Source organism: Colobus angolensis, unplaced genomic scaffold (assembly GCF_000951035.1).
Source record: "Colobus angolensis palliatus isolate OR3802 unplaced genomic scaffold, Cang.pa_1.0 Scaffold92, whole genome shotgun sequence".
Classification (NCBI taxonomy): domain Eukaryota; kingdom Metazoa; phylum Chordata; class Mammalia; order Primates; family Cercopithecidae; genus Colobus; species Colobus angolensis.
In genome coordinates, this window is record NW_012123154.1 from 8,552,481 (window position 1) to 8,564,653 (window position 12,173).

At 40.1% G+C, this 12,173-nt stretch overlaps 1 protein-coding gene across 1 annotated transcript in view; it reads left to right on the forward strand.

Annotated features, from left to right (window-relative positions):
• The window catches only part of CA8 (carbonic anhydrase VIII), a 94,281-nt gene that overhangs the window by 4,408 nt on the left and 77,700 nt on the right, over nt 1-12,173 (forward strand). The window contains exon 3 of the mRNA XM_011931949.1: nt 11,458-11,582. Within this exon, the coding sequence (XP_011787339.1) occupies nt 11,458-11,582 (125 nt within the window). The remainder of the gene's footprint in view (nt 1-11,457; nt 11,583-12,173) is intronic.

A 12,173-nucleotide genomic window follows, 5' to 3' on the forward strand; every position in this document is an offset into this window, starting at 1 on the left:
CTTTCTTTCTTTCTTTTTTTTGAGGCAGAGTCTCGCTCTGTCACCCAGGCTGGAGTGCAACAGTGTAATCTTGACTCACTGCAATCTCCGCCTCCTGGGTTCAATTGATTCTCTTGCCTCAGCCTCCTAAGTAGCTGGAATTACAGGCGCCTGCCACCACACCCAGCTAATTTTTTTTTGTATTTTTAGTAGAGACGAGGTTTCACCATGTTGGTCAGGGTGGTCTTGAACTCCTGACCTCAGGTGATCCGCCCACCTCGGCCTCCCAAAGTGCTGGGATTACAGGTGTGAGCCACAGCGCTTGGACGAGGCCAGTTTTCTTATTGCCCTCTTTCTTATGATTTCACTCTCATTATCACAGTGTACTTAAATTAATTTTAAAAATCTGTTTAGATTTAAGGGGTACAAGTGCAGTTTTGTTTCTTGGATATATTGCATAGTGGTGGAGTCTGGGCTTTTAGTGTAACTGTCACCCAAATAGTGTAGAGTAATTTCTCATGCCTCATTCCCCTGGAGTCTACTTAAATTAATTTTCATTTAAATTAATATTAAGTATTTTTATTATTACAACGGCAGCTATTGTTTCCAGCTGAGATTATATTTTGTCTCACTTATTAAACAATGTTTTGTATTTTCCTGGAGTTAATACATTTTTGTTAATTGAATTTTTTATCTGTCAGTAATTAATTTCCAAACTCTCAGACATATGACAGATCTTCTGTTAGGACATTTGCCCGCATCAGGTTGTCTTCCCTCCCTTGATCCTCCTCGTCCTTTCTTTTTCCCTGGGGAGGTTGCTTTTCCTTTCTGCTCTCCAGGCGTCTCTTACAGCCTCTTCCTGCAGCTCCTTGGACCTCACACCTGGGAAGTCCCCTCATTTGTCTCCTGTGTTAGATCGGATGTTTCCTGGAGGCCGTGGAAGTCCCCTCGTTTGTCTCCTGTATTAGAGTGAATGTTTCTGGAATGCTGTGCCATCCTCTTTTTTGAGTTGCTCCCTCATCTCAGGGAATTTCTTGGTTTATTCGCTTCTGCAGTTCATGTTCCAGGAACTTCCTGTGAAAAGCAGCAAGTGAGGGCTACATGCTTGGATGCCTAGGTGTCTATAAGCGTCTTTATTATACTTCACACTTGATTGGAGTTAGGCTGGAGTAGCAGTCTGGGTTAGAAGTATTCTTGATGTCGTTTGATGTCTGACATCATGATTACATTGCTTCCAGCTTCCAGCGTTGCGGTTGAAAGATCTAGTGCCATTCTGCTTCTCAACCTGCTCTGTGTATCTTTTCTCTTTTTTCCTTTCTGGAACCTTTTACAGTGTTTTCTTTACTTCTGTTGTTTTGAAATGTTACAACCATATGCCTTGGTGGGATTGTTTCTGCACTGTATGCTGGGCACTTGGTAGGATTTTTCAGTCAAGATAATTGTGTCTTTTATTTACCAGAAATTTTCTTGTATTTCTCATATTATTTCATTGATAAATTTTGTATTTTCGTTTTTTCCCCTTCTTTTGGTAACTCCCACTTTCTTCTTCCTGTTCTCTACTTTCTAGTAGATTTCTGCAATTTTTAATCGTTTAGTCTTTTGATTGACTCTTACTTTTTGCTTTCTTGTTTTTAATTTCAAAACATTGAACTTATGCTGCAATTAAAAACCTTTTTTTTTTTTTAAATACAACATCCAGTATTTATTTCGTGAATTCATGATCTTTCTTCATTCTTTTCTATATTGCTTCTTTTCTATCCCTGTCTGTCTCTGTTTACTCTGGGTTTCTTTTTCTATTTATATTGGTATCCCTCTTTTATTTCGGAGGTTCTCCTCAAATGCCAGTGATCTTTGGCTCTTTGTTCATATTTAAGAATGAGTCTAGGAAGCAGATCAGAAGCTCTGTGCACCTGGGCAGGGGTTGAGGGCTGTTGGGCTTCACAATACCATGATCAAGAAAGGACCTGGCCATGTTGTTGGCAGAGTCTTTGTAGCTTATATCAGTTTAACTGGAGTATGCTTGTTTCCTGTTTGTGTTTTTGTTTTGGGGTTGGGAATGGCTTAAGTTGGCCACCAGCTTTCTGGTTGTTGGCACAGACAGGAGACTATCACCATTTAGCAAGTCCACATTTCCTTCATCTTCTGCCAGGGATCTCATCATCATGCCTGACCATGCATGATGAGGTTTAACTGCTCCTTTCAAAAACTTTAAATCGGTTTTTCTGTTTTCAGTTTCCTACTCTGCACTGCCACATTCAGAAGTATCTCTACTGCTCCCACCTCCTGAGTTCTTTCTGATGTCTTAGTCTGTTTGGCTACTATATTAAAATACTGTGGAGTTACGGGCAATTTTTAAGTAATAGAAATTTATTTCTCCTGGTTCTGGAGACTCAGAAGTCCAAGATCGAGTGCTGACAGATTTGGTGTCTGGTGAGGGCTCTTCCTCTGCTCTGCACATGGTGCTTCGGTGCTATGTCCTCACATGGTGTGAGGCAGAAGGGTCAAACAGGCTCCCTGGAGCCCTTTTATAAGAGCCTCATCCCATTCTTAGAGCAGAGCCCTCATCCCATTTACCCGATCACCTCCTGGACATCTTATACTGTTGCACTGAGTATTCAATTTCCACATGGATTTTGGAGGGGGATGCAGGCATTCAAACCATAGCATCTGGGTTCTGTGGTAGGAATTGCCTGCCTCTTGTGGCCTTCTTCCTGTAGTTACTTAACTTTTAGCTTTCTCTGTTTTGCTGAATCACTCACTACCTTTCAGTCTGCTTACCAGCACCACCCCCTACCACCACCCAATTTTTTGGACATTCCTCTTTTGCTGTTGTTCTCCAGTCTTGTTGATGTTGCTCTGGCAAGTTGTGCCCTTTACATTTAGTGAGAATTAAGGAGGGAGGGCGGATAAATGTTTGAGTGCAATCTTCCTTGTCTAACTGGAGGTACCCCCTGCAAATACAGCATGCTGTCTTCTTAAATTAAAAAAAAAAAAAATCCACACAAAAAGCACAGTTCTTTTTAGAAATTAAAGCTGACTTTACACCACCACTGTGCTAAAACCTCAGCCCTCCCTGAGGCTGTCTATGACCTGGGTTATTTTGTTTTACTTTTTTATTTTTGCTCTGTTTGCATTAACAAATCATAAAGAATTGCCAAAAAGGTTTAAAACAGTTGTATAATTTAAATGCTTAGACTTATCAAACTAAAACGTTTTAACATAATCGTCATGATATTGTTCCTGTATGTATAATCCCATCTGGAGTTACTGCCTTAATATAAATTTAAGGCTTTTCAGGGGCGTGAGCCCCTGCCACCATCCCTCTCTGCTGGAACTTCTCAAGCCAAGGTCACTGATGAACTCATCATCCCCTAAATCCAATGGGCATTTTTTATTCTTACAGGACTTTAACTTTGCTGCATTGGAAATGGAAATTTTGGAAGTTCTCTCTCCTGTTAGTCTCTGGGCCACACAGTTGCCTGACACTTCTTCCTAATTTTGACTTCCTTTTTTCTGCTGGTGCTTCATGTTCCCCTGTGCTTTGGTAACAGGGTTTCTTAAGGTTTCCTCCTGAACCATCTTCTCTTGCACGTACCCCATGAGCAGTGCATCTGCATAGACTGCGTGCTGCTTTGTTCGTCTTCTGTTTCCCATAAGATAGCAAAGGAGCTTAGAAAAGGGGCTGCAGCGACAGGCTTTCGGAGTGGCATGGACCAGTGCAGCCTCCCATCTCAGACCCCCTGGCAAGTGGGTGGGCAGCTTGAATAGCTCAGGGAAGGAAATCTGTTTCTCACAAGAAAACCCATTTTGCTTTTGAGCAATTCCAAAATTCAGAAAGTTCTATTATCTCCGCCATTGTTTCTCTTTTAGGTCTCTGGACCTTTTTAGAACAAATATAATTATACTTCCACATTGACATCCTTTCAAATACTACAGTGATAACATACAGTTGCCATTTTTCTTTTCAGACATTCTTAGTTCTTTCAGCTGTTGCTCACATGACAGTCTTTCGTTCCTCAATACTTATTTTGTTGATACTTTACTATGGAAGTTACAGACTCAGTTGTCTTTTAGACCCAGGAATATATAATACTATACATGAGAGCAACCAGGAGAGCAAGAGATTATAAATAGCTACTGACCCTCTGCTTCATCTGCAGTGTCAGCAGACAAGACAGTAGGGGCTGGTGGGGACTGCAGGAACTGGCAAGCTGCAGAGAGCAGGCTTAGTTTGCCAGATGTTTAATGTGTCAGGAGAAGCTGGTGATGTGCACCTGTGAACTCAACGTACATGTTCACTGGTTTCATCTGGCCTGCAGGGTGCGGTTGGTAATCTTTGTTTCATCTTTTGCAAACTATTACATGCTTTGGATAAGGTAAGTATAAATCAGATCCAAAGCCTGCCCTCAAGGAGGATACAATGGTAGGTCATAGAATATATTATAGCTATACAGGGAGAGATTATTTTTGGTGGAAATTCTTAGGGAAGGATTTGTGGAGGAAAGAGCATTTGAAATAATCCTTGAAGGATGAATAGCATTTGTATATGGGGAGCCTGGGGTGTATGGGAAGAAGGGACAGCCTGCAAAAAGGACACAGATATAGGAAGTTCTAGAGGTTGTACAAGGAAAGGCTAATCCTTCAGCATGTCTGGAAGAGAAGATTTTGTTCATGATAAAAGGGGTTAACAGGAAGTAGAATAGGGTATTTTGGAGCAAATTCATGAGGGACCCTGCACAGAGAAGAGTAGAACCTTTCTTTTTTGTAGGATAAAGTCATAATTAGAACATTACTTTAAGAAAATCAAGCTGGCAGCACTTAATGAGATGGGATCTGGGAGAAAGTGTGAGCCAGTTTGAAGGTTAGTACAAAAGACTCAACCAAAACCACAGGCATTGCAGTGTCAGTTGAAAAGGAGGGGAAGACACAGGAGTGATCTCTGCAATGCAGTCTATAGAATGTCATGGGTTGGTTATGTGGAGCAGGGGAGTGGAGGAGATCAGTGGAGAGAGATGGCTGGGATGGAGCCCCCAGTTTCAGATCCTGTCACTATTCTTCTACCTCTACTCTGGGCAAATTTCAAGGTAGCAGAGTCCCTCCCTCCTAATACGGAGTCGAAGCAAGCATCGCATTCCAGGGTGATCTGACCAGACTATTGGTTCTGATATCTCCTGGAGTATGGAGAATTTTATTAAGGCTACCACATGTATCATTTAGCTTCTCAGCAGGACAAATAGGTCACTGTCAGGAATCTTAACATTTAAGGTACAAAGGCAAATTAAAATTAAACATCTTTGCAGTGGTATAAAGAGGATTGTAAGCATAGAAATTAATTACAGATTTCAGCTTGGCGCAGTGGCTCACACCTGTAATCCCAGCACTTTGGGAGGTTGAGGCGGGTCAGGAGATAGAGACTATCCTGGCTAACACAGTGAAACCCCGTCTCTATAAAAATACAAAAAATTAGCTGAGCGTGGTGTCAGGCACCTATAGTCCCAGCTACTGGGGAGGCTGAGGCAGGAGAATGGCATGAACCCGGGAGGCGGAGCCTGCACTGAGCCGAGATCGCGTCACTGCACTCCAGCCTGGGCGACAGAGTGAGACTCTGTCTCAAAATAAATACATAAGTAAATAAATAAATATAAAAATAAAAACAAGTAAATAAATTAAAAAAAGAGATAATGATAATTACAGATTTCTAGCCCGAGTAGTTTGATACTTAAGTAGTGAGAAAATGTGTGAGACTGCACACACCACTTGTGCAGTAGTGTCACTCCAGCTGACTACAAGCAATGTCTTAAGGGTAATGACATTTTTAATGGACCATCATTATGGGAGAAATTGCTAATTAAGATAGGTCATTTGTGCCCTTCACTGTTACTTATTATAGAAACTTTAATTAGAGTATTTTACTTCTGGGTCTCTTATAATTCTCAACACTAATTTTAGGATAGATGGTGATGATTATTAATCTTACTTTTTTCCCCCAAACATGACAACTTTTTACAGTGTTTCTTAGCAATCTTGCTGATTTAAAGATGAAATTATCAAAAATATCTTAAAAATTATTTTCACTGAAGAAGAGGCTCCTCCGTATTTTTTATTTATATGAAATGTCAGGGCTGACTTTCTTTTTCTTTCTTTCTTCTCTTTTCTCTTTTCCTTTTTTTTTTTTTTTTTTGACAGGGTCTCATTCTGTTGCCCAGGCTGGAGAACAATCATAGCTCACTGCAGCCTCCAAGTCCTGGGCTCAAGCAATCTGCCCATCTCTGCCTTTCTGGTAGCTGGGACTACAGGCCTGCCACCATGCCCAGATAATTTTTAAATTTTTGGTAGAGGCAGGGGTCTTGCTATGTTTCCCAGGCTGGTCATGAACTCCTGGATTCAAATGATCCTCTCGTGTTGGTTTCCCTTAGAACTGAGATTACAGGTGTGAGCTACTGTACCTGGCTGGATTAACTACTGTATTTATTATTGGATAACTTTGGTGCATTTGAATTACCTGGTTAGTTGGTGTCATCTACATCACTTTGCATGTGCTTCACTTTGCCCGGCCTGCTCTCTGTGCTATTGTTATGATCTTTACCCTTAAGAGCTGAAGATATTTAGTAGAGCTATAGGTTAAAAGCCAAGGACAGTTTAAAAATATTGAAAAATTTTTGCTTTTAAGGCCTCAAATGTTAAAAAAGAGCTAAATAATACTATTTTGGGGAAGTTTTAGAGATAAAATTGGAATTTCTTAAAAGTTACTCTGAGGTTATAAAGTCTTTAAACCCATTACGAATGAACCCTTTGGGGCTGGGCATGGTGACTCATGCCTGTAATCCCAGCACTTTGGGAGGCCAAGGCAGGTGGCTCACTTGAGGTCAGGAGTTCAAGACCAGTCTGGCCAACATGGTGAAACCCTGTCTCTACTACAAATACAAAAATTAGCCAGGCATGGTGGTACACACCTATAATCTCCGCTACTAGGGAGACTGAGGCAGGAGAATCACTTGAACCTGGGAGGCGGAGGTTGCAGTGAGCTGAGATCATACCACCGCACTCCAGCCTGGATGACAGAGCAAGACTCCATCTTAAAAGTAAATAAATAAATAAATAAATAAATAAATAAATAAGAATGAATCCTTTGGATCCTTCGGGTGGTGTACCAGGGACCCACTGGTGTGGGGCTTCCTCTGTGCTGGAGGTGTGGCTCTGCAGGCTCCATCTCCCGGCCTCACCATCTGTGATTGGACGTGATAGCAGCTTTCTAACTGGTTAGGCTTACCGTTTGTTATTCTGTCATCTGCAGATACTGCACGAATAATACTTCAAATTGCAGAAATGACCATGTTAGTCCCCTGATTAAAAGACCTCGATGGTTTCGGACAGGAGAAACCCCCGCTCCTAAGCATAGGCTGCACTTCTCCTCCTCATGCCTGCCTTGACTGTTGCTAACTTTTGATTTTATTCTCCTAGAACACACTTAAACTGCTTCGTGTCTCAGAATATTTCTTAGGCTGTTTGCTCTACTCTGCATGCACTTTTCACCTGCTAGCTTATTCAAGACTCAGCTGAACTGATATCTTCTTGGGGACATCTTCCCTGACTTTATGATTCATGCTTGTTACTGGCTTGTCCCTTGCTGGATGCCCTCCGACTACTCTTTCCCGCTCTTAATATGTTCTATTTAGACTATTCAGTTTACTCTTTTAACCACTGAGACTGCCCAATCAACACCAAGACTGGATCTTCCTCACTTTGTACACTCAGTGGTCAGCACAGGGCCAGGGGTCGAGTTGATCTCAAAACTTAGCGTTGAAGTCAAATGAAAAGAGAAGGAATAAGGCTTGAGCACTAGCCTTTGAATTATCTGGTAAATTGGTTTTCAGCAAAGGATTGTAGAAGCTTATATAGATTTAGATAAATGTATATACATCACATCTTTATAGAGTTTTCAAATCTTACAGAAACTTTCTCAGGGAGCTCTTGTTTATGTCTTATAAATGTAATTGCCAAGCATATTAAAGAGCATTTAAGAAAATGGAGGCTGTGGCAATGGCATCAGTTTATTTTATATTCTTTTCACAAGTTCCTTTTCTAAAAAAATTTAGCATGTCATCAGTAGGAGTTTCATGTTTTTTCGTTGTAACTTTATTGAACCAGCTGACATCATAACTAATAAACCTACTGTGTAGTGACCCAATATCACTCAGCAAAATTTGATTTTGATAAATGTAGGAAAAAGCTACCCCTTCTGAGATGATTTGTTTCTTTATTTAAAAAAATGTAAGCAGTAAAAAGGAAGAATAATGCTGGAAGAGGACGTTACCAGTTGGATAAAACAGAGCTGCTATTTATTTTTAGTCCATAAACACAATCATTCTTAGGGGATGAACAGGTAATGCTCTTACCTGGCGCCTCATAATACCCTGAATTCAGAGTTTTGTCATTTTTTTATGGCATTGTGTGGCTATGTGACTTTAATGTGGTTTGACTTTGGATTATTCATCTGCAGCAACAGTGAAAAGTACCCAGAGCCTGGTTCCTGGCTGACAGCCACTTCTTTGTCACCTCTCCCTGGAGAAACAGGCTGGGGCAAAACACTTCCCTTCTCAGTGTTCCTTTCATACCATAGAATATAACTACTTTATTGTAATTGTATTGAGTATCATGACATGACAGTTAATAAACCTGCGATGTAGTAACCAGATGGGACTCAGAAAAAATACAGTCTTGAAAAATATATGAATTTACACTTCAGCATGATAGAATGTAAGATCTACAAGACCAGGGAAGTTTATCTGTTTTGTCAAAATCAATGTATTGTAAATACTTAATACAGTACCTGGTACAATGTAGTAGATGATCAAAAAAATACCTGTTGGAAGGATTCCCTGGATTTTGAAGTTCTCCCTGTTAAAACATGGGTCTATGTAGTTTGAATTTCCACAGTGTTTCACTTAAACTGTCTCCAAGTTTAAGTGAAAGGCTTCATTGCTGTTAAGGAAGTTTTGAGCATTGGTCATGCAGGGAGTGTATTTTTGAAGCATGGATCTCTTTATGGTCCCCTGAAATCACTGTCAAGACTAGCTACAAGCTGTATCATTCATTTCCACATGACAGTACTAGTAGACTGCTGTTTGCTAGTAGAACTAGTAAACTGCTCTGTAACAGAACAGTTTCAGAAATACCGCGTGCCTTTGTGTGTGTGTGTGTGTGTGTGTGTGTTCTGAGTGTATGTGATAAAGGGTTTTGGGGAAGGAGTTTTAAAAATCCTCTTTCCCATTTCACATGTGCTTCATTTCATGATGCTCCTCTTTCTTATTCCTTAGCCATGTGGAGCTGAGCCTTTTCTAGGACAGTTTTATCGCTTTGCTTTAGAAGTGGTGTTGTAGAGCTCACCCGCTGAGGCCTTGGGTCCCACTGTTGCTGGGGGTGGTGAGGGGTGTATTTTCTCATTCTCTTTTTCCTCTTTGGTGTGAGAGCAGGGGTATACAGTGGGTAGACTCCTAGTCTCAGTCCTGGTTTTTCTTAAGACCAAATTTGGACAGCCAAGAGAAAGGAATGAGTTGTGAGGTTATTTAGAAAACGTTTCATACATTCTTAAATCCACAGAATGGATGTTTATTGGAGAGGAAGGTGAAGTGAGCTTGCACTGTGGTTCTGAGTGTCTACAAACCTTTCTGATCCATGTATTAAAAGTTTTTAGATTATTCTGGGAAATAGGATGAGGTGCAGTTCTCCAAGGAGCAGCTTCAGTTTATAAATCTAGGCTTAGATAAGTCATTGTTTTTTAGTTCATGCTCACATATCATACTGACATTTGGGTTTCCCTATCCCTGCCTCACCCCTGGAATGTAGGTCAGAAGATTCGAGTTCCAGGTCCTGTCCTGGAGCCTGCTAGGAGGCTGACTATGGCAGGTTACACTTAGCCCCTCTCATCCCACTTTTCTGCCCTGTCTGTGGGGTTGATGATAACACTATCCCCTTGGATTTGTTGTGTGATGTAAGTCAGACCAGTTTTGAGGACAAACACTAAAATCTAAAATCATGCATGACAGTGTGATCCTAAAGGCCATGAATCTCAATTCCCTTCCCCTTGATGTGAAGTGTATCCACTCAAAAAATTAAAGTTAGTTCTTGCTCTGGATGTTGCTTGTCTTTGTTGTTTGAGCTGGTAGAAAGCTTGGGAGCAGATTTGTGGGGCACCTTTATCAAGGACTCCATGACCTCCATTGTGTCTGATAGCCTCATTTCTCCATCTATTTTCTGCCTCTTTCTTTGCTTCCCCTTGTTCTTTTTCCTAATTTATGCTGTCTGACTGTATTGTATGTACCTTGACATAAGCAGCCTTAAATCCTTTTTGGAACAAGTCATTAAATGAAGAACCAACCAAACAAGTAAATATTGTTGCACCAATTTGCTTTCTTCTCCTTTGAGTTTTAGGATAAGGATGAATGACAGAACTGTTTCTCAAGAGAGGTGTGGAATCTGTTATGTCCTCCTCAGAGGCAACCCAAGTGTGAAGGATGATCTGTTTCAAAAAGTCTATTTCTAGGAAAGGGAAGGTGTTGAATTTTGTTAGCTAAATAACCTAAAATTCTTAGCTGATACTGTTCAGAATTGGGAGTTGCTAGAGGAAAAATGCCCTGAGTTAAACAACTTTTATTTGTATTGAAATTGACCATTTGTTTGTAGGAAACTTTATTTCAAGTTTGTGCGTATGCTGTCAGGGAGTTTTTAACTAAAGAATTTTATTGTTTTAAGACAGGTTCTCATGCAAATGTATTTTTCATTATCCTTTAGTGTGCTCTTGTTGGGGACAAAGGTCTTGATCATATCCAACAATAAGAAAAAGAGACATGATCTTGTGGGACTGATGTTAATATTTTGAGTGTTGTTAATATTTTATTGCAGTTTTATTTTGTGTGATTTGTGGTAATGAATGTCCATCAGCTATTAAAGTGCAATTTCCTTATCGATTGACTTAATGCTAATCAATCCCCTTCATGGATAATTTTGTTAGTCCACAATTGTTCTCTAAATTGGAAGCCTCCTACTAAAAGTGGATGATCTGCAAACGTGGTTTAATTTATTTAGACGTCTACAGAATATTATTGGTCAGTCTGAGAGTTAAACCATATTTTTTGTCTCTTGCTCAGTGCTAAGCTTAAATCTCTAAGGGAGGAATTTGTTTTCCTTGTCTACTTCTAGACTTAAAACACATAGGAAATTAAAATATACATATCATTACGAGTTTTTCAGAGGTTTTGAACTTCTACTGTGTCTGAATGGCCAAGACAAGAATTTCAGCCAAGCCTAGATAGTTTAAATTCACCTCATAGTTGTGGTAAATTTCTCATTTTGGCTTTGTGAATTTAATCTGTAGAACCCATGAGAGCATTTTGGTGAAAAAAAAAAAAAAAGGCTCTAATGTTTATAATGCTGAGGTAAATGTGTGATGTAATTCAGTAACATATTTTCTTTTTTCAGTTCTTTCGGGAGGACCATTGCCTCAAGGGCATGAATTTGAACTGTATGAAGTGAGATTTCACTGGGGGAGAGAAAACCAGCGTGGTTCTGAGCACACGGTTAATTTCAAAGCTTTTCCCATGGAGGTAAGAGGAACGAATCATCTTGTAAAAATCTTGTTTTCTGAATAAAGTATTCAGCGATTTACTGAAAATGATTTAGTTTAAAAGTAGATGCATAGCTCTTGAATTTTATCAGTTTATACTAAAAATGCTTAATGCAACAGAAGCCTAGGGCAGCACATGAAGCTTCCCATCTACTCTTGTGGCTTGGCATGTGCCATGAGCATGTGGCCAGAAAGGCAATCTACAGTATTAAATTTGACCCTAGTGTTACTATTCTTGTAAAAATTTTGCCTCTGCAAACTCACTTTTGTGGATGCTATGAATGGGTGATGAGCTGAAGACAAACGACCATTGGAGAAACCGCAACAGTAATGAAAAGTCTAGGTTAGCTAGTTTAAAATTGGTGGATTGGTTTTATTCACCCCAAGCCACTGGGGGAGGGAGGGAGAACGAGAGATTTTTCGAGAGTGATTCTTTTGTCCAAAGAATTCTTCCCCGACTTACATTCTTAGTTAACTCCTGCTCTTTCTTTGATAGCCATTTGAAATCTTACGTCTTCTGTGGGACTTTTCTCTAGTTTCTTCTCTAGGCAGAATTCATCGGTCTCTCTGT